This window comes from Mobula hypostoma, chromosome 1 (genome assembly GCF_963921235.1).
Source record: "Mobula hypostoma chromosome 1, sMobHyp1.1, whole genome shotgun sequence".
Lineage (NCBI taxonomy): Eukaryota > Metazoa > Chordata > Chondrichthyes > Myliobatiformes > Myliobatidae > Mobula > Mobula hypostoma.
This window is the reverse complement of record NC_086097.1, coordinates 69,052,360-69,078,855: the sequence shown is the minus strand read 5'-3', so window position 1 is coordinate 69,078,855 and position 26,496 is coordinate 69,052,360. Positions and strand designations below refer to the sequence as shown.

The following is a 26,496-nucleotide window of genomic DNA, read 5'->3' as shown; positions in this document are numbered from 1 at the left end:
TCTAATTGAGTCAGCTGATGCTCGTTGGGGCTGGCTGCATAAATACCTTCAGAGACCAGGGCGTGGTTGCTGGATTGTTCTTGTCCTTACTCCTTGTATCCCTTCCCCTGCCTTCTGTTTCCTCGCCTGAAGCCCTGCCTTGTCTTGCCGGTAACTCTCACCTCGTCTCGCCTGCAGTCTTGTCCTGGAGCCACCCTGTACCTAGCTCCCTTCCTGTCCCTTGCCTCCACCCAGGTAAGCCAGGCTGTCTTGCCGTTACCTGCGGTTGGTTCTGTCCCTTGCCTCCATCAGGTAAGCCAGGCTGTCTTGCCATTACGTGCGGTTGGTTCTGTCCCTTCCTGTCCCTTGCCTCCGTAGAGGAAGCCAGGCCATCTTGCCGTTCCCTGCGGTTGGTTCTGTTCCTTCCTGTCCCTTGCCTCTGTCGGGTGGTGATCAACACCCTGCCCAGGAGGTGTCTCTAGCCTTAAGCCTGAAGACTCCAGCCTCCTGCCAAGCCTCAAGCCTGAAGACTCCAGCCTCCTGCCAAGCCTCAAGCCTGAAGACTCCAGCCTCCTGCCTAGCCTCAAGCCTGAAGACTCCAGCCTCCTGCCTAGCCTCAAGCCTGAAGACTCCATCCTCCTGCCTAGCCTCAAGCTTGAAGACTCCATCCTCCTGCCTAGCCTCAAGCCTGAAGACTCCATCCTCCTGCCTAGCCTCAAGCCTGAAGACTCCATCCTCCTGCCTAGCCTCAAGCCTGAAGACTCCATCCTCCTGCCTAGCCTCAAGCCTGAAGACTCCATCCTCCTGCCTAGCCTCAAGCCTGAAGACTCCATCCTCCTGCCTAGCCTCAAGCCTGAAGACTCCAGCCTCCTGCCTAGCCTCAAGCCTGAAGACTCCAGCCTCCTGCCTAGCCTCAAGCCTGAAGACTCCAGCCTCCTGCCTAGCCTCAAGCCTGAAGACTCCATCCTCCTGCCTAGCCTCAAGCCTGAAGACTCCAGCCTCCTGCCTAGCCTCAAGCCTGAAGACTCCAGCCTCCTGCCTAGCCTCAAGCCTGAAGACTCCAGCCTCCTGCCTAGCCTCAAGCCTGAAGACTCCAGCCTCCTGCCTAGCCTCAAGCCTGAAGACTCCAGCCTCCTGCCTAGCCTCAAGCCTGAAGACTCCAGCCTCCTGCCTAGCCTCAAGCCTGAAGACTCCAGCCTCCTGCCTAGCCTCAAGCCTGAAGACTCCAGCCTCCTGCCTAGCCCCAAGCCTGAAGACTCCAGCTTTCTGCCAAGCCTCGCCTCAGGTCTTCTGCCTCCTGCCAAGCCTCACCTCAAGTCTCAGACTCCAGCCTCATCCTGCCTGCCAGCCAACCCTTGTCCTTGCCTAGTTCTGGGGTCCAAGCCAGAGGCAAGACCCAGGTACTGGGTCCTTGTCCAGTCTCTGGCTCGGAGTCCAAGCCCGGGCTCCTAACTCTCTTGTCCAGTCCTGTTCCGGGTTCCTGGTTTTCGTGTCCATGTCCTTGCCCTCACCCTGTATCCTAGTCCTATCCCTGGTACTTCAGTGTCTGTGTCTTGCACTTGGGTCCATTCCCAGCCACCTCCTTATGACAGGTAGTGAAGAAGGCAAATGTAACGTTGGCATTCATTTCTAGAGGAATAGAGTATAGGAGCAGGGATGTGATGTTGAGGCTCTATAAGGCGCTGGTGAGACCTCACTCGGAGTACTGTGGGCAGTTTTGGTCTCCTTATTTAAGAAAGGATGTGCTGACGTTGGAGAGGGTACAGAGAAGATTCACTAGAATGATTCCAGGAATGAGAGGGTTAACATATGAGAAATGTTTGTCCGCTCTTGGACTGTATTCCTTGGAGTTTAGAAGAATGAGGGGAGACCTCAGAGAAACATTTCAAATGTTGAAAGGCATGGACAGAGTGGATGTGGCAATGTTGTTTCCCATGATGGGGGAGTCTAGTACGAGAGGGCATGACTTAAGGATTGAAGGGCGCCCATTCAGAACAGAAATGCGAAGAAATTTTTTTAGTCAGAGGGTGGTGAGTCTATGGAATTTGTTGCCACGGGCAGCAGTGGAGGCCAAGTCATTGGGTGTATTTAAGGCAGAGATTGATAGGTATCTGACTAGCCAGGGCATCAAAGGTTATGGTGAGAAGGCGAGGAAGTGGGACTAAATGGGAGAATGGATCAGCTCATAAAATGGCGGAGCAGACTCGATGGGCCGAACGGCCGACTTCTGCTCCTTTGTCTTATGGTGTTATGGTCTTATGGAATGAAGACTGGGAAGTGGAGAGGGCAAAGGGAGTGGTGCTAGGGAGGAATTATTGGGAGGAGTCTGTCGGCGATAGGGAAATAGGAAGGGAAGTGATAGGTGATGGGGATCAGGTGGATCAGGGGAAGAGAAAAAAGGGAAATAAGATAACAGTTGCTGCAAGTTCCATGGCACTAATTGTTAATTAGATTTCAAAATTAAGAACTGGCTCAACAATGAGTTTAGTCTTTCAGTTTCACACCACATGGTCTGCCTAGTGACTGAATATAACCTCTTAATATAAAACATAAAACATAGTGCATGTGAAATGATATGATCCAAGAGATATAAAATAGTATTAGAATCATCCGTACAAAAACCACTACAGTATTTCTATGTCTACACTCAAGCACCCATCTGAACTGCTGTGACACTTAGCGATATTTATTATTTATTCTTACAGTATATAACAAGGAGCATTTTGATAGAATGTAATCAATCTTAGTTAATCGATTAAAGCGTTTTAATGTTGTCAATCAAGACATTTCTCAATAGGAAATGCGAATATTCAGCCTGTTTTCTGAGAATTGATAGTTCATAGAGGTGGCCATAAATCATATTCTCCTTTCATTCTGCCCCACTCCTCACTCTAAAAGATTCTTGGCTACATCAGCAAGTATGAAACCATCTATCTATTTTTATTTAGAAATGCAGTGCGGAATAGACGCTTCCGTCACAGCTGCCCACCTATTTAACCCCAGGCAGTTTACAACGACAAACTAACCTACTAACTGGTACGTCTTTCGACCGTGGGAGGAAATCGGCGCACCAGAGGAAAGCCACACGGTCACGGGGAGAACATGTAAACTGGTTACGGCGCCGGAATAGAACTCCAAACTCCAATGCTCCAGGCTGTAATAGTCACACTAACCGCTACGCTACCGTGGCACCCTTCCGTAAGGACGTAGTAGATCAGTGCAATGCCGAGGCTTCCTGATAACTCCCAATCCACATTTTAGTTATTTTGCTTGTACTCCGTTAATCTAATAATTTCAGCGGACCATCTGAAATTTTCTTGGAGTCCAATCTTTATTTTAAATGCAGAAGACAAACAAACTTGCTAATTTTAATCAAAGGTCTTTGCCGTGCTCTGCGGTTATGAAAAGTGTTCCTCGTTTCCTACCTTTTTTTGCATATGCCCTTTAGACAACCTTGACGAGGATTAAAGTTGTGTTTTTATAGCTGCTGCTGTAACTGAATGAAAGCTATTGCAGAGGGGTTCGTTCCATTGTTCGTATTAACTATGTTCCTACTAAGTATTGAAAACAAACCAAGCCACTGTGATGGCCAGTTCCCTCCATGATGCCACAGTCCACCGTACAGAATCGCTCTTACTTCCAGTTGAAAAGGTTCAGGCTGATTAACAGTTATCACTCAAGTGACGGGAGTGAGGGAAGCTGGGACACTGATATTCATTGGCTTAATGAATCTATCTTTCACTGCATTACACTGCTGTAATCGGTCTGGTATAGGAGGTCATTTGCTTCCTGAGCAAGGATCCTCCCGCTTACACTCACATCTGTCATGGTTTGAGTAAATGGTCGGTGTCAAAGAATAATTTCAGCGTGTGAAGAATGATTTTGCAGTTGAGTAACTGCATCGGAACATTAGGTAAACAACATTTTTATATCGAGCGGCAATCTTTTCTTTCAGTAACCATAACTCCAAGAATAAAGATACTGTTTACATTTTAGATTGACACACTGCCTTAGACGTGCTATGTTAAAAACGGAATAATGATTTATTAGCTGCATATTTTATAAGGTTGTAACGGTAATGAAAGAACTGGATGGGCAAGAGAGAAATGGGGGTGGAGGGGGAAGGAGGAGAACTAGAGGAGGAGTTTAACATTTCAAATGCATAACGTTGTTTTCCTCAGGGACAGAGGATAAGAAAATATGAGTTCATCTACCTGCTTTGTTCTTTTTGTTTAGCAAGATAAATGAGCTTTGGGAAGATTCACTGATGAATTACATTGGAATTGTAATATATGGGACTTTATGCAGTGATGGATTTCTGAATAATATCTCTAATGATTCCAAATGAGCATCAGAGGTGTGAATTTCAGTTCCTATGACGAGAGTCATGCACGGCAGAGGCATTCTTTAATTTACCTCATATATGGTTGTAGAATGCTACTTCACTCTCTGCCCAAGCTTGCTAAGGCAGGCAGCTGAGGGTACGTTTTAAAATTTGTGTTGTTAGAGTGGATCTGCAGTTTCCGGGAACCAATGACTTGACAGATCAGTGGGTTGTAAAGGTCAGAATGCCGCAAATCCCGGATGATAATCAAACACACATTACTGTTGTGATGAGAACAGCAGTGTTGGGAAATAAAATCATTTACAGAGCTACTATTGTAGTAACTGGATTATTTTATCTATTAGGTCAATAAATTGAATGTCACCGGGTAATCTGACTGCTGTACTCTACCTTCTGCTTATTACAAGTCAGAGAGAATCAGCCTTGCAGGTTTTAGGTAAATACTGTGCTATGAAATATTTTTCATATGTTTGATATTTCAATGTTCAGTAAGTACGGTACTATGAAATACACAATGTCTTTAAAATGAATTTAATTTAAAATGTGTGCTCATTTTATTGAAGGAACAATAACAGATTATAGCATTTTCAGTGTGACATGATTAAAAAATATTAATGATTACTTAAATTATTAAATGCCTGTCCCAGATAAGCATTTGTTTTGTATGTCTGTTTTAAATATGATAATGTCAAAACTCACATTTTTTGTGGCAGCTCATTCTGTGCACTTATTTTTAGAGCTTTTAATTAATGTCATTGTTTCAAATGTTAATCCTTTATATGTTATTTAACTAAATTTGTTCGGTAAATTTTCTAAATGATTTAAAACTGTTTTATTTTGCCCCTTTCTAACATGCGAGCACAGCACAATTTTCAGGAATTTTTGACTGTAGCCTGGTAGTTATGCAGTGCAATGGCAATTGTTCAATGCTCATTGTTTTTGTACATATGCAGTAGATGCGATTCTTGGAAAGTGTATGCATAAATAAATCAATTTAGTTTAGTCTTTGCAATAGGGTTAACTGTTAAGGAGGATATGCTGTTGTGTCCCAAATATTCTGCAATGTGTTGACCCACTCGAGTAATTGCATTTATTTGCAGATGGCTTTCATTTCAGTGAATTTTCCTCCTTTGTGGATGATGATTAGGATCCCCTTGAATCTCTATATATGGAACTGAAAGGTTATGTGTGATTGAAACCGTTGTAATCTATTGCACAAATGTAATGGATTCACTGAGCATACGGAAATAATTCAATCCAAAAGAAATAGCAAAATCTGTCTCCATGAAGATCCCCTAATGATATTTTTCTCCTTTTCTGATTTTAAATTCCAATGATTGGCTAATATTTGTGGTGACACTACCTTATACAGGCTATTTCTCTCTCAAGAACAGGCCATATAGGGTTGGATTGTATTGCCAAAGGTGAAGCAACACCAATGATATTGAAGAAAGTTGTGTATACAAATAATAAAAGAAATACTGTTCTCATGTCAATTCAACAGAATCCTCTACCCAATAACCATGAAGCCTTCAAGTGGGTTGAGCAAACAATCACAATGAATATAGTTTACAGACAACAAACTAGCAAGTATCTATCATGGTGGTATACCATGGTCTTATGAAAGAAAAGTAATTTGTAATAACTTTCTGAGGGCATAACAGTAGAGTGGATAAAGAGAACCAGCAGATGTAGTATATCTGGATACCCAGAAGACACATGATAAGACATAATAGATTAGTGTGCTTCAGTCACAAAAACATGTGGTTAGACAGGTTCTGATAAGGACACAAGGAAATATAAGGGATTATAGGTATGTTAAGTGAGAAGTTGACAAATGGAGTATAATGTGGGAAAATGTGAAGTTATTCACTTTGGGAATTCAGTGCTCCAGAGAACTGTGTGGTAGAATTATCATGTATATTAAAGGTGAAGATCCAAGAGAAAAGTCCACAAAAAGTAGTGGATATGGCCTAGTCCATAACAGGTAAACCTCTCTCTTCTCACTGCTGCCATCAGGAAGAGGTAGAGTAGCCTTAGGTCCCACACCAATATGTTCGGGAATGGTCATTATCCCTTCAAATATCAAGTTCCTGAACCAGAATAGATAAATTACTGAATTAATGCCATTATCCATGGCCTCACTTTAAAGGACCCAACAATGCATGTTCTTAATATTTATTAATTATTATTTTATTTCTTTTTTTCTTTTTTGTATTTTCACAGTTTGGTATCTTTTGCATATTGGTAGTTTGTCCGTCTTTGAGTGCAGTTTTTCATTGGTTCCATTGTGTTTCTTAGTATTTACTATGAATGCCTATAAGAAAATCTGTCTCAGAGTAATATTTGGTGGCATATTTGTACTTATTTAATATGAACATTGAACTTTGAGATGGGGAGAGTGTAGGCAAATGATGTTGAGGCCAAGACTGGATTAGCCTTGGTTAGATTGAATGATGAAGCAGTTCAAGAAGCTGGATTGGCTTGTTCCTCCCTGTTTCTTAAGTATAGGCACATCCTTTTAGAGAAGTAAGTACTTGTGAAAGTGCACTTGTGTGTACACACTTGAGAAATTATTGCAGTGTGGTATTGCTGAATATCACCTTTTCATTTTTGATAGTGCTGTAAAATCCAGGCCAGGTATTGTGCATCAATTTTTACAGACAGGTATATGCTGCAATTTTTTTCATTAGCTTAACTAGTTCCCCAGGAGTAGCTTGACTGAAATAAAAGCAGGAAATCCTTTCTATTTTCTTTTTAAATCTTTTTATTAATTTTTCAAAATTATAAACTCAATAACAAAGTTGGTACAAAGAGATTGGAAAAATGTTCATCAGCATATATAAAATGAATTTTAAGTAACATAGAAATAAAAGACTTCCAAACTCATAATGAGATTAAACATGACAAAGAAATAAAAAAATATATATAAACAAAAAAAAACCCAAAAGAAAAAGAAAAAAAAAACCTAAAAAAAGGCAAAACAGGGCTAGACCAACAACTTGTATCAAACATGATCCATAATGTCACTAACTCCGCTCCTCTCATCATATAATTTTAGAAAAAAGATTTGGAAAATGTTGCATAAACGGTTTCCAGGTATCTTCAAATTTAACCGAAGGAGGAAATCCACCAGAAATTCATCAACAATGAAAGATACGCAAAACAAATTAATATTTTGTAAAATCTTTTGTTTAAAAAGAACCACTTGGAGTGAGACTGGCAGCTGCTGCCTTGGATACCTAAAGAAAAGGCCAGAGTTATGGACAAAATAATTATATCCGTTGAAATAATGGAACTTTTGAGTAAAGTGTCCATAAAATGTCAAGACATAATTTGTTCCTGCAGAATGGGGTTTGCCTGTCTTCTGTTTCAATTGCATAGTGAATTATAATTTACTCCATAGTGTTGAAAACAATTTGCATTTCTTGATTTTCATGTTAATTTCAGGATTGCAATGTTCCTGTTCAGTTATCTTATTATTTATGTGTTTATCATGCTAACAAGTGTTTGCTGAATGTGGATTTATATTTGAAGTCCATAATTTTAATCAACACCAAGTTAATTGAAGCCTGTTACATTATCTTTCTTTCTCCAACAATCTATAAATATTTGCTAACATTTGTTGTGTTCCCATTGATGTACAAGTGGAAAAGTAATTGTGTCATGAGATTTTATCATGGGAGATATTATTATGAATCTTTGGCCAAAGATACAATCTGCTAATAATAGCACAATTAAGTGAAGAAAAATGTATCCATTAAAGGAAATTAAAAATACTCAGCCATCCTTCCAATAGTCCACTCCAGCTGTTGACCATTTTCTATCTGAAAGAAATACATTCTGTCATCCATCCTTCACTTGGTTCTTACAGCTGTGGACCTTTGCTTTAAATTAAATCCTTGTTTTGGGTTTATTTTCTGTATACCTATGGACATTCTACTCCTCGCTATTGTATTTGAAAGATAATACTTCAAAAGGATCTCGTGCTTTCTCGGCATGTATGACGAATAAGCTCTTCTTGGGCTTCCACCCGAGTACAGATATCGATTATTACTAATGTTTCGATGCCAAACTCTGCCATCTTCATCAGAGATGATGCTTGAACATGTCTAGGCTGGTGGTATTTATACCCCTGTAGTCCATCCCTCCTGATTGGTTAGTCCTCATCCAATCTGGTTTCTGCTCTCCCACCTCGTTTATAATTGAATTCCAGATCTTACTTAGAGTGAGACCTTTGTCTTTGTTAAAATTCTTTTCCTCTGCTTTTATTTCAATAACTTCCTTCAGCAGATGGTCCAAAAAGTCATTGGTGTGGTACGATTTGTGCCATTGAAGTCAATCCTATGGCCACTGGGAGTGGAATGTTTTGCTGCTGCTGATTTCTACGGGTAACCCAAACGGATACATGTCCGGTGATCCTAAATGCGAGTTTCCATGGGGCATCCCATCTGGCTGATATACGTTGCTCTGCATTCACAGGGAATCCTGCATACGCCAGCCAACCTGAGTCCCAGGAGATCTTTGACCCACATAAGCTGTGATTTGAACTTCCTTATGGGTTTGTGGATGGTATTAATCCAGTATTCCTTAAGGATCCTGGTGATCGTTCTGGAAACCATGGAAATATGGGGAAGATAGGCGGTAACGACAGGTTTCTCCTCGTTGTTATATTTCCTAGTTTTTCCATCGTCCCTTTTAAGGGCCCAGTTGATTTCCTTCACCTTGTAGCCATTCCGTAGGAACGTCATGCGTAATCATTTTATTTCCTTGGGGAGACTGAAATAGTTTTCGCACAGTTAATCAAAGTAGAAAGAACTGCTCTACGTTTAGAAGCATGATGATGGCCGTTATTCTTGAGGTATTTTGATTGTAAGGGATAAAATTGTCCTCTTGAAGATCAGAGTGGTCGGCTATGTGCGGAACCAAAGGAAATGGGGGAGATCTTAAATAGGTTTTTTGCATCTGTATTTACTAAGGAAACTGGCATGAAGTCTATGGAATTGAGGGAATCAAGTAGTGAGATCACGGAAACTGTACAGACTAAAAAGGCGGAGGTGCTTGCTGTCTTGAGGAAAATTAAAGTGGATAAATCCCCGGGACCTGACTGAGTGTTCCCTCGGACCTTGAAGGAGACTAGTGTTGAAATTGCGGGGGCCCTGGCAGAAATATTTAAAATGTCACTGTCTACGGGTGAGGTGCCGGAGGATTGGAGAGTGGCTCATGTTGTTCCGTTGTTTAAAAAAGGATCAAAAAGTAATCCAGGAAACTATAGGCCAGTGAGTTTAATGTTGGTAGTAGGTAAGTTATTGGAGGGAGTACTAAGAGACAGAATCTACAAGCATTTGGATAGACAGGGTCTTATTAGGGAGAGTCAACATGGCTTTGTGCGTGGTAGGTCATGTTTGACCAATCTATTGGAGTTTTTCGAGGAAGTTACCAGGAAAGTGGATGGAGGGAAGGCAGTGGATATTGTCTACATGGATTTCAGTAAGGCCTTTGACAAGGTCCCGCATGGGAGGTTAGTTAGGAAGATTCAGTCGCTAGGTATACTTGTAGAGGTGGTAAATTGGATTAGACATTGTCTCAATGGAAGAAGCCAGAGAGTGGTGGTAGAGAATTGCTTCTCTGAGTGGAGGCCTGTGACTAGTGGTGTGCCACAGGGATCAGTGCTGGGTCCATTGTTATTTGTCATCTATAATCAATGATCTGGATGATAATGTGGTAAATTGGATCAGCAAATTTGCTGATGATACAAAGATTGGAGGTGTAGTAGACAGTGAGGAAGGTTTTCAGAGCCTGCAGAGGGACTTGGATCAGCTGGAAAACTGGGCTGAAAAATGGCAGATGGAGTTTAATACAGACAAGTGTGAGGTATTGCACGTTGGAAGGACAAACCAAGGTAGAACATACAGGGTTAATGGTAAGGCACTGAGGAATGCAGTGGAACAGAGGGATCTGGGAATACAGATACAAAATTCCCTAAAAGTGTCGTCACAGGTAGATAGGGTCGTAAAGAGAGCTTTTGGTACATTGGCCTTTATTAATCGAAGTATTGAGCATAAGAGCTGGAATGTTATGATGAGGTTGTATAAGGCATTGGTGAGGCCGAATGTGGAGTATTGTGTTCAGTTTTGGTCACCAAATTACAGGAAGGATATAAATAAGGTTGAAAGAGTGCAGAGAAGGTTTGCAAGGATGTTGCCGGGACTTGAGAAACTCAGTTACAGAGAAAGGTTGAATAGGTTAGGACTTTATTCCCTGGAGCATAGAAGAATGAGGGGAAATTTGATAGAGGTATATAAAATTATGATGGGTATAGATAGAATGAATGCAAGCAGGCTTTTTCCACTGAGGCAAGGGGAGAAAAAAACCAGAGGACATGGGTTAAGGGTGAGGGGGGAAAAGTTTAAAGGGAACATTAGGGGGGGCTTCTTCACACAGAGAGTGGTGGGAGTATGGAATGAGCTGCCAGACGAGGTGGTAAATGCGGGTTCTTTTTTAACATTTAAGAATAAATTGGACAGATACATGGATGGGAGGTGTATGGAGGGATATGGTCCGTGTGCAGGTCAGTGGGACTAGGCAGAAAATGGTTTGGCACAGCCAAGAAGGGCCAAAAGGCCTATTTCTGTGCTGTAGTTTCTATGGTTTCTATGGTTTCTATAGGTCCATGTGAGTGGGTTTTTGATAGGTGCCTTGGCCGAGGCTACCATCTGGCTTCTCTCATATTAGAATGTCCAGGAATGGGAGGCAACACTGCTTCTCCATCTCTAGCGTAAATTGAATGTTTGGATATATACTGTTTAGATGGTTCCTGGTCCTTTAAAGGGCCGACGGAAAATCCAGGGATCCTAACAATGAGAAGGAATCCGTCACTACCAGCTGTCTTCCCTATTTTTCCATGGTTTCTGGAAGGATCGCCAGGATTCTGAAGAAATATCAGATTAATACCATTCACAAACCCGTAAGGAAGCTCAAGTCCCAGTTAATGTAGGTCAAAGGTGACTTGGCACTCGGGACGGCTGGCATTTTACAGGATTCCCTGTGAATGTGGAGCAGCGTATGTGGACACACGGTGGAAACCCGCATCTCGGAGCACAGGAGGTGCATCCATTTGGGTTACCCGGAGACATCAGCAGTAGCAGAACATTGCATTCGCAATGGCTATAGGATTGACTTCGACTGCACAAAACTACTTGCCACTCCAATGGCTTTTGGGACCCCCTGGTGAAGGAGGCCATTGAAATAAAACTACTTTGTAGAAGAAGTTCATTTTAGCAAAGACGAAGATCTCACTCTAAGTAAGAACTGGAATTCAATTGTAAACACGATGGGAGAACAGAAATCTGATTGGTTAGTCCTTACCCAATCAGGAGAGACGGACTATGGGGGTATAAATACCACTGGACTAGACATGCCCAGGCATCATTCCTGATGAAGATGGCAGAGTCTGTCATTGAAACGTTGATTATAATTGACATCTGTACCCTGCTGGAAGCCGGAGAAGAGTTTATTCATAATATTTCAAAACTGAAAAGCCATGGCTTAAAAAAAACCTGCACTGATCTCTTTTCTCTAACAATTTTTCCCAACATTTGTGTGTCTGACTCTCACAATAACCATGATAAAGATTTATTTTAAGTTAATGTGAATTATGCTTCAGTTGAATTTCCTCAAATTGTGTCTAAATTCCTGCTCTTTTTCTCAAACAATCACACATTCTATTTATCTAAATTCAGAGAGCTTAAACACAAAAGGTCAGAGCCAAAACTCAGGAACCTACAAGTGTACATTAGAGCGAGGCTGGAGTTCATCCAGCTTGAACAATGAGGCTGACTTTTTAAATGACAGATTGGATCATGTGTGATGCATGACAGTCATTATAAGTTTTCCTTGATGTATTATCAGGATCCATGTGGTCAGAATGACACACAGCGCTGTAGTCAATTGTGTTTCCTCTGTGGTGCAATTTTCGAGGATGATACATCATAGAAGTTGGCCTGAAAATCTGCTTGCCAGTTGACATGTGTTTCAGATAGATGATTAATAACTTGCCATGAGAAACTAAACAATTCATACTCCTGACAGATGGAATCGCATCTTCGCTTTAGCTTTTTGAATAGAAGGACAAGTCAACAAGTTCAAAGTTCAAAGTAAATTTATTATCAAAGTACATATCTGTCACCATATACAACCCTGACATCCATTTTCTGTGAACGTACTCAATAAATCCGTAATAGAATAATAACCATACAAGAATCAATGAAAGACCAAACTAACTGGGTGCTCAACCAGAGCACATTGCCAATATATTTTTGATACCAACATGGATACTTTTATACGCTAGTGAATGGTTTTTATGTCAATTGTAGAGTTTCAAAATCAGCTTGTTATCTTTCTACATTTCAATTATGTTTGGTGCAAACATTTAGTTTTAAGTGCTCTCATTCCCAGACTCCAGATAATAACTTCCATCATGATCCACTCTGGCCAATTCATCTCAATGACATTACTCTAAATCAGCAGAAAAGGTTGAAAGGTGTTGTTAATAGTGCTGTCAAGTAGTAATTACTTAGCATTACTTGGTTCAACAATGCCCATTGCAAGCATTACTTGGACAATTGGACTCCAGACATCATAGACTTGGTCCAACTGAATTTCAGAAGGAAGGTGAGAGTCACCACCCTCGACATCAAGGCAACAAGTAAAGTAGCATCATGGAACCTTAGTAAAGCTGAAGGAAATAGGTAACAAGGGAGGCACTATCGAATAATTGGAGTCATTCTTCACCCAACAGAAGTTGAAAGATAATCATCCCTGCCCCAGGACATAATTATTTAAGGCATCCATTAGTCTTGCGAGACCATGGATCTGCGCCTGGGAAGTCTTCGCTCTCCAGGGTGCAGGCCTGGGCAAGGTTGTGTGGAAGACCAGCGGTTGCCCATGCTGCAGGTCTCCCCTCTCCACAACACCAATGTTGTCCAAGGGAAGGGCATTAGGACCCATACAGCTTGGCACCAGTGTTGTCGCAGAGCAATGTGTGATTAAGTGCCTTGCTCAAGGACACAACACGTTCCCTCGGCTGGGGCTTGAACTCACGACCTTCAGGTAGCTAGTCCAATGCCTTAACCACTAGGAGTTTGATTAAATAGATTAAATTAGCTTTATTTGACACATGTACATCAAAACACAGGGTGAAATCTGCCATTTGTGTCAAATCTAAACAGTGAAGAATGTGATGGGCAGCCCACAAGTGTTGCCATGCCTCTTGTGCCAACACAGCAAGCCCAGAACTCACTAAATCAACCATACGTCTTTGGAATGTGGGAGAAAAACCCACAAGTTTACAAGAAGAATGTCCATCCTTCTTACAGACAGTGGGGGGAATCAAACACAATCTTACAGCTGGCACAGTAGTAATGTTATGCTAACTACTATATTACAATGATGCCCCAGAAAACATGCGTAAAGATCTTCAACTGTTACACCAATGACCATCTATCCATCATAAGGTTAGAAGTGCGAATGTACAGTGTTCAATTTCAATCACAGTTCCAAATAAAATAAAGCAGCCCATGCCTGCAAGCATCGGGACTTTGATGACATTCAGGCATGGGTTGATAAGTGGTTAAAAAAAAAGATTCCACTTATATAGCACAATCCTGTGATTGACATAAATAATGGCCGTGAGACTACCGAACTCACTGAGCTCCCTGCCACCACCCAGGTCTCATTATGGATGATTCACCAGTCGCATTATATTGTTCATTTTTAAACTTGTGCCATAAATGCACATTATTATTTATAATTTATTTGTGGTAATCTTACTCTATGTGTTGTGTGTGAGTTATATGCACTGTGTTGTGCACTTTGGTCCAGAGGACCATTGTTTCATTTGGTGGTATACATGCAGAGGGTTGAACGACAATAAACTTGAACTTTCTTCTTCTTTTGCCCATTATGCTGTTGGCATTTTGTGGCAGCGTTCACAGCTGTGTTCATCGTGTCAGTAGCAGACTTGAACTTGAATAAAAGTTATTTGTGTTCCAAAAAACTAGTATTTCTTTTTATACAGACATGTTTGCATCCCTATCAGTGTGCCTCAATGAAGTGGGATAATTCCTTCTTTAAAATAGTGCCATGGGAACTGTTATGTTCACAAGAAAGAGCAGACGGCTTAGCCTCTCATCTGAAAGATATAACCTCTGGTAGTGTACTGCTCCATCAGTGCTGTTCTGGAATGTTCATTTACATTTTTATGCCTGAGCATTGGGATTAACAATTGAGGCCATGATCTTTTGACTCAAAAGGAAAATTCTATTATCTGAACAACAGCTCACATTGTTAGTTTAATTTTGCATTTCCTCCTCCTTAAGATCTCCAAGCAAAGAATGAGTTTTGATCATTGACAATGAATCAATCCATATTGAAAATTCAGCAAGTATTTGCTTAATGATTTGTTCCAAATAATAATGTTTGTAAAACTAATAATGATTACTGGAGCTGATTCATAAAGGCATTGAATTAACCTGTTTTTGAAAGGCTGTTAAATGATTCAGTAAAAATGATATATCGATATTTGCTTTGGAGTGATAAGAAGGAAATATGTGTCTTTGTTCCATCTTGAAATTGCCCTGTTGTATTAAGCAATATGTCTGGCGAGTTCTTTGTATGTTGAATGAATTATGGTTTAAGATAAGGATTAAACTGTTTAAACTCAGCAAATCCAGTTTCAAAGAATGGCTGTCAATAGGTTGAAGTTATTGTTCATATATTAAACAGAGAGTATTACATTGAACACATGCTTACATCACTACTTTCAATATTTACTTATTTGTTATTTTTTCATTGCAGGTATAAAAAATATCAGGAACACCTTGGCAATCTGTAAAGATCTTAGAAATAAGCTAATATTCCAGAACAATATTGAACATCAATATCAATAAAAATCCACAGGTAGGTTAAAGGGAGAAAAGGCTGAAGGCAATTGAATTAAAAATGCATAATAAAGGAGATGTAAGTGTGAATATATAGCCAAGATGGTGTATTCAACATGCATGAACAGGACAAAAGTGTAATTGAGGCCACTATTAAATCAGCCATGATCTTAGTGTATGGTGGAACAGGCTAGACAGTTGTATTACCTGGCTTATGTCTTGTATTGGTCTGTTTCCACCTGTTTACCAACTGATGATCTTCAATAAGGGAAAATACCAGGTCATTTCTATAGGGAGATCAAAATGAAGCAAAGTATTTTAAAAAGTGGTTCACGTAGCTCTTTTTTTGCGGTTGGGTTGAGACAGATTCTCGGGGAGAAGTAGAAAACTCTGTGATAATGTATGTAAATAATGATACACTCTGTGGGATCTCCTGCAAAGTATATATTTCCAGATACTATCTTCAAGTTCTGAGACACTCCCACTCCAAAAAATAGTGACACATACTCAAAAATATCTGATTTGTTAAAGCCAGCCACCCAATAAGATAAGACAGATGCAAATACCAAAGTCCAATGGCAGGCAAATGGAAATCTGATAATCTTAGGGGCTTTCTGGAACTCAAGGATCCCATTGTGAATGTTTACGTAAAAAAGTACTGTCCATACCATGGCTTATAAATCACATACATTTCTGAATCGAGCCAACAAGTACTTTAACCTGATTTGTTTGCCCTTTTACTCCACTACTCTACCATGCTCCTTTGCTTGCGAATAACTTCCTTTCAAATGAATCGTGGATTCTGCTTCAACAGTGATTTGCTTTAGAAAATAATCAATATTAAGCACTCTGCGTAATTAGGTCGATGCTTCGCTTTAATTTGTTTTGCAATGTATATCTTAATGCTAACTGTTCAATAAAAACAATCTATCGCACTTTATCCTATCAAGTCATATTTTAGGAGACCACCATGAGATAACTTGTTAGTATTTTATATTCCAATGAAAATGGGCTTAACTTCTCATAACCCTGAATTTTTGTTTTCATCCCTGGTAATAGTGAAGTGAGTTTCCATTATAACTTTTCACTTGTTCTTTTATCTTACCTATAATAAATTATATAAAATAATATGCAGTAAACACGCAGGATTCTGACTTAAGGCCTTGTCTACATTTAAACATATCACCAGTTGTTGGATTCTAGGCTTCTAGAAACAAAAACATAGACCTTATTTGCCTTTTTATGTTCTTGTCAATTTGCGCTGCCATGCATAATGGCATTTGATCCTAGGCACTACAGTGTTTATATTTTGATTTGATGATTTGTCATTTGAATTTTTTAGGTCTGGAGATGAGGAAAGTTTTTGTTTTGTTTTCAAATCCTCAGTCTGAACAGTGTCAGAAACATTGGACATTTGCAAATCGTTTGGAGCATAAAACTAATCCTTCTGCAAAGCCTCTGATGTTCCATCATACAAATCCATGTGACCCACAGAGGCAAAATGTTCAACATAAATTGCATTGGCATCATATTTTGATAAGTGGAAAATAGTAAAATTAATACAATATAACTCCCAATGTTTATATTAGAATAAAATATACTGAAGTATAAATAACATGAAGTGAACAATGTTGCACTTTACCTTAAATGTTAGGAAATTTTACATTTTTGTTTATTAAATTATGCATTTTTCATGCATTATTTTTAACTGGTTTATTAAGCAAAAGAGATTCAAGTCTAATATGGATAACTATTATCAGTCTTCATTGTCACTGGGCAAATACTTTGGAATCCCTGGTTGAGGTCATTTTATAATCTTATTATGATTTTACTATTATCTGCCACCATCCGGTCAGAGCAGCCAAGGTTTGAAATGAAGGTAGTCTTGATAATGCCCCAAAGCCCAATTATTTTGATCAAAAAGGAAAAGGAGGAAAATAATAAAATGAGGTAAAATAGATTATTTATAAAGAACAAAGATTTATGATACCTCAGAAGTAGAAGTAGCAGTAGGACAATGCAATTGTTGAGAATGATCTGCCATTCAATAAGATCATGGCTGAACTTCCATGTCACCTATCATTGTTCGTCATTGCAGGAGCATAATCTCTTATTCTTTAATTATTCTGTCAAAGTGATTTCCAGTAGTTATGATCATTGGGCTTGAGGAGAGATGAGAGTTTTATGAGAATCAGACACACATCTGTCTGTTGTTCCTTTACCACCAAATGCATTGTGTAGCGTGGAATCGCTGGGGTGTCACTGAGGATGAAACCATGGATCTTTTCTCCAACTCACAAGATCTGCTTTCAGCTGTGGTGCCTCTCCTATCAATCTGACTGAAATCATATCAGTTTAGAAGAACAACATAACTCAGAATTGCATAATTGCAGCCCCATGGTATTGTGTTATTTTATTTGCAGTGTATTATTTTGGAATCCAAAGTGGATAGTAACATTCCTGGGTTCTGTTATCACTTTTTGAAATAATTTGTGTAAGTTCCACACATTTGCAGCGTCAAATCATGATGAATTTTCTCGTGCTTTCACAGTAAGTTATTTAGGAGGACAGGGATGCAAAATTCCTTTTTTAATATCAAGTGCGCTTCCTCTTTCTTCATTTGTGCCATTAAGTATTTCTCAGAAAGAATTAAAAACCTACCTCAAGATGGAAAAGAATTGAACTAAATTGATCCAGTGAACTAAGATTCAGATCAAATTGGAATTTACTTAGATTTTGATTCAGCTTTCTCTAATACTTGGATTTATTTTATTCGGTCCATGCAATTGTTTTCATCTGAACTCATTAGGATTTCATGTGGCTTTAACCCAAACAGCCATGAGTATCATACTATCCCCCATGAGAAGCCAACAGCTGGATGCCACAGCGACCAACACATCTCCCATGATCACAAACATGACCCCTTTGGAAGAACCAGAGAATGAGAGGGCGATAAAAGAATTGGATGCTAACCAGCGCTATGAGAAGCCTCCTCCACTTCACACTGGTGCAGACTGGAAAGTTGTCTTACATCTGCCAGAAATTGAAAATTGGCTTCGTATGACATCAGAGCGAGTTCGAGACCTGACATATTCTGTGCAGCAGGACACTGAGAATAAGCACGTTGATGTTCATCTGGTCCAACTTAAGGTAAGAAAAGTGGAGGATTCTTTGCACACGATACTAATGAATTAATACATGTGTTAAAAATAATCCATATAATTTAAAATAAGATCCTATCTAAAATTAAAATTGATTCTTGGTTGAACTGCACTTTCTATATCCTTATACAATTTAACATAATTTGGTAGTATAGGTGGATGACAGCAGATGATATTGAAACCGGATGAGCCTATTATTGGTGTAGCATTACTTTATAGGAAGAACAATTGGGATTCATCAAGGCGCTGTAATTTGCACGACTCTGAACCATTTCCACAAAGTATCATGGATGTCTTGGAAGCATTTGGCTTCTGGCCCATTCTACCTGATTGGTGTTTAAGAATTCATTTTGGCAGGAAATAGAAAGATGTGAAGGCATATTGCGTGTAAATTAATAGTAAAATTTCATTAAATCTGTTGAGAAATTTCTGCTGAACATTAGCTCTACTGGAATTGGGAAGATTATATTTTCACTATACTTAGAACAATAGAAACTCATCTCTTAGTAGCTATTTCTGAAGTATATTTATTAAAATAAAATGTGTCCAATTATTGAATAACATAGAAACATAGAAAACCTACAGCACAATACAGGCCCTTTGGCCCACAAAGCTGTGCCGAACATGTCCTTACCTTAGAACTACCTAGGCTTACCCATAGCCCTCTATTATTCTAAGCTCCATGTACCTATCCAGGAGTCTCTTAAAAGACCCTGTCATTTCTGCCTCCACCACCGCTGCCAGCAGCCCATTCCACGCACTCACTATTCTCTGCATAAAAAAACTTACCCCTGATGTCTCCTCTGTACCTACTTCCAAGCACCTTAAAACTATGCCCTCTCATGCTGGCCATTTCAGCCCTGGGAAAAAGCCTCTGACTGTCCACATGATTAATGCCTCTCATTATCTTGTACACCTCTATCAGGTCACCTCTCAGCCTCCGTCGCTTCAAGGAGAAAAGGTCAAGTTTACTCAACCTATTCTCATAAGGCATGCTCCCCAATCCAAGCACCATCCTTGTAAATCTCCTCTGCGCCCTTTCTATGGTTTTCATGTCCTTCTTGTTGTGAGGCGACCAGAACTGAGCACAGTACTCCAAGTGGGGTCTGACCAGGGTCCTATATAGCTGCAACATTACCTCTCGGCTCTTAAACTCAATCCTACGGTTGATGAAGGCCAATGCACTGTATGCCTTCTTAACCACAGTGTCAACCTGCGTAGCAGCTTTGAGTGTCCTTTGGACTGGGACCCCAAGATCCCGCTGATCCTCCACACTGCCAAGAGTCTTAGCGTTAATACTATATTCTGCAATCATATTTGACCTACTAAAATGAACCACCTCACACTTATCTGGGTTGAATTCCATCTGCCACTTCTCAGCCCAGTTTTGCATCCTATCAATGTCCCACTGTAACCTCTGACAGCCCTTCACACTATCCACAACACCCCCAACCTTTGTGTCATCAGCAAATTTACTAACTCATCCCTCCACTTCCTCATCCAGGTCATTTATAGAAATCACAAAGAATAGGGGTCCCAGAACAGATCCCTGAGGCACACCACTGGTTACCAACTCCATGCAGAATATGACCCATCTACAACCACTCTTTGCCTTCTGTGGGCAAGCCAGTTCTGGATCCACGAAGCGATGTCCCCTTGGATCCCATGCCTCTTTACTTTCTCAATAAGCCTGGCACGGGGTACCTTATCAAGTGCCTTGCTGAAATCCATATACACGACATCTACTGCTCTACCTTCATCAATATGTTTAGTCACATCCTTAAAAAATTCAACCAGGCTCATAAGGCATGACCTGGCTTTCACAAAACCATGCTGACTATTCCTAATCATATTATGCCTCTCCAAATGTTCATAAATCCTGCCTCTCAGGATCTTCTCCATCAACTTACCAACCACTGAAGGAAGACTCACTGGTCTATAATTTCCTGGGCTATCTCTACTCCCTTCCTTGAATAATGGAACAACATCCTCAACCCTCCAATCCTCTGGAAACTCTCCTGTCCTCATTGATGATGCAAAGATCATCGCCAAAGGCTCAGCAATCTCCTCCCTCGCTTCCCACAGTAGCCGGGGGTACATCCCGTCCGCTCCTGGTGACTTATCCAAATTGATGCTTTCCAAAAACTCCAGCACATCCTATTCCTTAATATCTACATGCTTAAGCTTTTCAGTCTGCTGCAAGTCTTCCCTACGATCGCCAAGATCCTTTTCCGTAGTGAATACTGAAGCAAAGTATTCATTAAGTACCTCTGCTATCTCTTCTGGTGCCATACACACTTTTCCACTCTCACACTTGATTGGTCCTATTCTCTCATGCCCTATCCTCTTGCTCTTCACATACTTGTAGAATACCTTGGGGTTTTCCTTAATCCTGTCCGCCAAGGCCTTCTCATGGCCCCTTCTGGCTCTTCTAATTTCATTCTTAAGTCCTTCCTGCTAGCCTTATAATCTTCTAGATCTCTATCATTACCTAGTTTTTTGAACCTTTCATAAGCTCTTCTTTTCTTCTTGACTAGATTTACAAAAGCCTTTGTACACCATGGTTCCTGTACCCTACCATCCTTTCCCTGTCTCATTGGAATGTACCTATGCAGAACTCCACGCAAATACTTCCTTAATGTTTGCCACATTTCTTCTGTACGTTTCCCTGAGAACATCTGTTTCCAGTTTATGCTTCCAAGTTCCTGCCTGATAGCCTCATATTTCTCCTTACAAAAATTAAATGTTTCCCTAACTTGTCTGTTCCTATCCCTCTCCAATGCTATGCTAAAGGAAATAGACTTGTGATCACTATCTCCAAAATGCTCCCCCACTAAGAGACCTGACACCTGACCAGGTTACCAGATCAAGTACAGCCTCTCCTCTTACAGGCTTATCTACATATTGTGTCAAGAAACCTTCCTGAACACACTTAACAAACTCTACCCCATCTAAATTCCTCACTCTAGGGAGAGGCCAATCAATATTTGGGAAATTAAAATCCCCCACCACAACAACCCTGTTATTACTACACCTTTGCAGAATCTGTCTCCCTAGCTGCTCCTTGATACCCCTGTTATTATTGGGTGGTCTATAAAAAACACCCAGTAGAGTTATTAACACCTTCCTATTCCTAACTTCCACCCATAGAGGCTCCATAGACAACCCCTCCATGACTTCCTCCTCTTCTGCAGCCGTGACACTATCCTTGATCAACAACGCCATGCCCCCACCTTTTTTGCCCCCCACCCTGTCCTTTCTGAAACATCGAAACCCTGGCACTTGAAGTAGCCATTCCTGCCCCTACACCATCCAAGTCTCTGTAATGGCCACAACATCATAGCTCCAAGTGCTGATCCATGCTCTAAGCTCATCCACTTTGTTCGTAATACTCCTCGCGTTAAAATAGACATCTCAAACCATCGGTCTGAGCGCGTCCCTTCTTTATCACCTGCCTATCCTCCCTTTCGCACTGTCTCCAAGCTTTCTCTACTTGTGAGCCAACTTCCCTTTACTCTGTCACTTCAGTTCTGTTCCCACCCCACAGCAATTCTAGTTTAAACTCTCCCCGATAGCCTTAGCAAACCCACCCCCCCCGCCCCCCGGGCCAGGATATTGGTCCCCCAGGGATTCAAGTGCAACCCAACCTTTTTGTAAAGGTCCCACCTGCCCCGAAAGAGGTCCCAATGATCCAGAAATCTGAATCCCTGCTCCCTGCTCCAATCCCTCAGCCACGCATTTATGTTCCACCTCATTCTATTCCTATATTCACTGTCACGTTGCACGGGCAGTAATCCCAAGATTACTACCTTTGAGGTCCTGCTTCTCAGCTTCCTTCCTAACTCCCCGTAGTTTGTTTCCAGGACCTCCTCCCTTTTCCTACCTATGTCGTTGGTACCAATATGTACCATGTCCTCTGGATGTTCTCCTTCCCACTTCAAGATATTGTGGACGCGATCAGAAACATCCTGGACCCTGGCACCTGGGAGACAAACCACCATCCATCTCCCTTTTTAAATTAAGAATAATTAAGAGTAATTAGCTTTTAGAACCTATTGCCAATAATTTCTCCTAAAGATTATCACGTTCCCTGGACACAAGTACCAGAAACTAATGGTGACATCAAATGTAAATGTAGATGAGCTGGCATCGGCAGATATTTGATCATGATGTGCACCACATGTAAGGCCATTCTTATGCCACTGAGGGTTCACACCAGTGTGCTATTTAGCAGTTTGTATAATAACAACTACAGCCAGCAATCCTGACCTTTATCCCTAACCTTTCTGTTCACTTTCAGCTAGTTAGATGTTCATTTCAGTCTGGTCATTAACCAATTTGTAATGTGCATTAATAATATATTCCTAGTATCGTCTGAAAAGAAACAAGAATATTTGCTCCATCAGCAAATGCACACTGTTACATTATAAAAGCTTTGCATTAATTATGAATATTTTCTCAAGAACATTGGAAGAAAATAATTTTGATAATTGGAGCCTATTTGATGTATAGGCTTTCAGATAGTAAAACAAGCTCCCACACTTCGGACCAGTGCAAATGTCCTGGAGTCACACAGCACAGAAAGAGACACTTCAGTATATTGACCATCAGGTACCCATCTATACTGGTCCCACTCACCTGCACTGCAGTGGCTTCTTTTCTGCCGGCGTCATAAGTCCTGTTATGCTCTATATGCTCTATGATACGGCTCTACACTTGAGCCTTCTGCTTGCTCTCTCACTTTGATCTGTAGAATGCCAAGGACTATCTTGGATTCTGCTGCGATCAACTAAGAAGAAAAGCTAAAATGTTGTGCAAGGATATCTTTTTCATTTGTATTGAATAAATTTTAATTAGCTGTAGAAGTGATAGAAGATGTTGGAGTCGAAGGTTAAGGATGTGATTTCAGGGTAGTTGGAAGCACTTGTCAAAATATGCTGTCGTCAGCATGGTTTCCTTAAGGAAAAATCTTACCTGACAAATCTGTTGGAAGTCTTTAAAGAAGTAACATGCAGGGTAGACAAAGGAGAATCGGCAGGTGTGGAGAATTGGATTTTCAGAAGGTCTTTGACAAGGTGCCACACACATGAGGCTGCTTCACAAGTTAAGAGCCCATGGTACTACAGGGACAATACTGGCATGGATAAAGCGGTGGCTGATTGGCAGGAGGCAAAGAGTGGGAATAAAAGGAGCCTTTTCTGGTTGGCTCCAGTGACTAGTGGTGTCCACAGGGGTTTGTGTTGGGATTGCTTCTTTTTATGTTACATGTCAGTGATTTGGATGATGGAATTGATGGCTTTTCAGCCAAGCTTGCAGATGATTTGAAGATCTGTGGAGTAGCAGGTAGTTACTTAGACAGATTAGGAGAATGGGCAAAAGAAGTGGCAAATGGAATACAGTGTCAGGAAGTGTCTGGTCATGCACGTTGAGATGCAAAATCTGAGATGCAAAGGGACTTGGGAGTCCTCATGCAGGATTCTGTAAAGATTAATTTGCAGGTTGAGTCAGTGGTGAGGAAGGCAAATGCAATGCTCGTACTCATTTTGAGAGAACTAGAATATAAAAGCAAGGATGTAATGTTCAGATTTTACAAAGCACTGGCGAGGCTTCACTTGGAGTATTTTGAGCAGTTTTAGGCCCCTTACCTAAGAAAGATAAGAGGCCTAAAACTGCTGATGTTGGAGAATGCTCAAAGGAGGTTTATGAAAATGATTCCGGGATTGAACAGCTTGTCATATGAGGAGTGTTTGATGGCACTGGGCCTCTGCTCACTGGAATTCAGAAGAATGAGGGCTGACCTCATTGAAACCTTTCGAATGTTGAAATGCGTCAATAGAATGATTGTTTCCTATGGTGGGGGAGTCCAAGATCAGAAAACACCGCCTCAGAATAGAGAAATAGGGAGGAGTTTCTTTAGCCAGAGAGCAGTGAATCTGTGAAATTCATTGCCATAGGTGGTTTTGGAGGCCATGTCACTGGGTATATTTAAGACAAAGGTTGACAGATTCTTGATTGGTCAGGGCATGAAGGGATACAGGGAGAATGCAGGAGACTGGGGCTCAGAAGAAAAATGTATCAGCCAATAGCAGAGCAGATTTGATGGGCCAAATTGCCTAATTCTGCCCCTATATCTTATGGTCTTATGGTCTAAGATAGGAAGTAGACAGTTTCACTGAGTTGAGGGTTTGGAATGGTGCAAGTTTTAAGATGAAACCTCCAGCAATATCTTAAATCATTTGGCAACCCAAGTGCTGCTTCTAGCACAGGATTGATTTCAATGAATAGGCTCTTGTTCTTGTACTTTACCTCATTAAGTCATGGAAGAGGCGAAGAGAACAAAGAGTAAACACAAGATTCTGCAGATGCTGGAAATTTTGAACAGAGCACACAAAATGCTGGAGGACCTCAGCAAGTCTGGCAGCATCTATATAGGTGGAAAGAGAGCCTATGTTCTGGGCTGAGACCCTTCGTCAGAACAGGAAAGGAACGGAGCAGAAGCCAGAATGAGAAGATGGTGGAGGGGATGGAGTACAGACTGACAGGTAATTGGTGAGACCAGGTGAGGGGGAAAGTGAATGGCTGAGGGAGGGAGTGATAAAGCATCTGGGAGGTGACAGGTGGAAAAGGTAAAGGGCTGAAGAAGCACACTTCAAATAGGAGAGGACAATGGATCATGGAAAAAAAGGAAGGAGGAAAGGAACCAGAGGGAGGTGATGGGCAGCCAAAGAGGAGAGAAGAGGACAGGCGATAACCAGAATGGGGAATGGAAAAAAAAGAGAAGAGTACCCAAATGGAAAATGAGGTATTATTCCTCCAACCTGAGCTTGGACTCATCGTGATAGTAGAGGAGACCATAGACAGACATGTCAGAATGGGAATGAGAAGTCAAATTGAAAATGGGTAGCCAAGGGCAGATTCTGCATTTTGCGACAGAGTGAAGGTGCTTGACGAGCCCAACTCCAATGTGTGCTGCTTCTCACCTATAAAGAGAAGGCCACACTGGGAGATCAGATACAATAGATGATCCTGAGAGACTTGTAGGCGAAGTGTTGCTTCACCTGGAAGGACTGTTTGGCGCCAGGAATTGTGGTGAGTGAGGGAGGAGGTGTTGGAGCAGGTGTTACACTTGTCATGCTTGCAGGGATAAGTGCCAGTAGGGAGGTCAATGGGGAGGGATGAGTACTCAAGGGAGTCACATAGAGAGTGATCTGTATAGAAAGTGGAGGGGTAGGGCAGCAGAAAAAAAGATGATCTTGGTAGGATCCTGTTTGAGATGGTGGAATGATGTGCTGGACTGGAGGCTTGTGGAGAGGAGCTGAGAGAAGGAAAAAGCACTTTTACAAGCGACAGGTTGGGAAGAGATACAGTCAAGAAAGCTGTGAGAGACAGTAGGTTTGTAAAAGATGTCAGGCTTTCTCCAAAGACAGAGTGATTGAGAAAGGGGGCAGAGGTGTCAGCGATGGAGCAAGTAAATTTGAAGGCAGAGTGGAAGTTGGAGGTAAAATTGATGAAATTGAAGAGATTAGCATGGGTGTGGCAAGAGATTGTCTCTGATATTGTGGAAGCCAAAACAGGTTGAATGAGCAATAATGTGATGATGCCATTATTGAGGAGATGATGAAGACTTGTTAATTGCAATGATTGTCTGGAAGAAATGTCAATAGGAAATGAGTAAACACAAAGGGGAGAAAAAGACCTATACTGGACCTGTGAAGTGCAGAATACTGAATGAATGAATGATCTTTATTGTCATTATACATAGGTACAATGAACTCTGTTTGGCTTCCTCTCAGGCAATTAAATAAAAACAAGACAGTAATAGAAAAACAGTATTAAATAGATAGTAGCAGAAAATAAGTTGCAGCAGCACCAGAATATCACAGTGATGCACAAAGTGCCATTAGTGCAAGTATTTGAGTCCTTGTGTCTGCATGTGTGTGCTCACAGTTTCAGCCATTGTTCTGTGGGAGTGGTGTGATGGAGGCCACAGCTCTGGGATAGAAGCTGTTGCTCAGTCTTCAGCAACTGGAAATCTGAGAAAATGTTAGAAATGCCCAACAGGGCAAGTAGC

The 26,496-nt window shown here is 41.0% G+C and overlaps 1 protein-coding gene across 4 annotated transcripts in view; it reads left to right on the top strand.

Moving 5' to 3' along the window:
• The window catches only part of akap6 (A kinase (PRKA) anchor protein 6), a 390,019-nt gene that overhangs the window by 33,852 nt on the left and 329,671 nt on the right, over nt 1–26,496 (top strand). For 3 of the 4 annotated variants that reach the window (XM_063050244.1, XM_063050217.1, XM_063050233.1), the window contains exons 1-4: nt 3,788–3,892; nt 4,669–4,760; nt 15,182–15,283; nt 18,101–18,414. In XM_063050244.1, the coding sequence (XP_062906314.1) occupies nt 18,103–18,414 (312 nt within the window). In that variant the 5' untranslated portion in view covers nt 3,788–3,892; nt 4,669–4,760; nt 15,182–15,283; nt 18,101–18,102. Of the gene's footprint in view, nt 1–3,787; nt 3,893–4,668; nt 4,761–15,181; nt 15,284–18,100; nt 18,415–26,496 lie in introns of those variants that run through there. The other variant, XM_063050225.1, reaches the window with a different exon arrangement.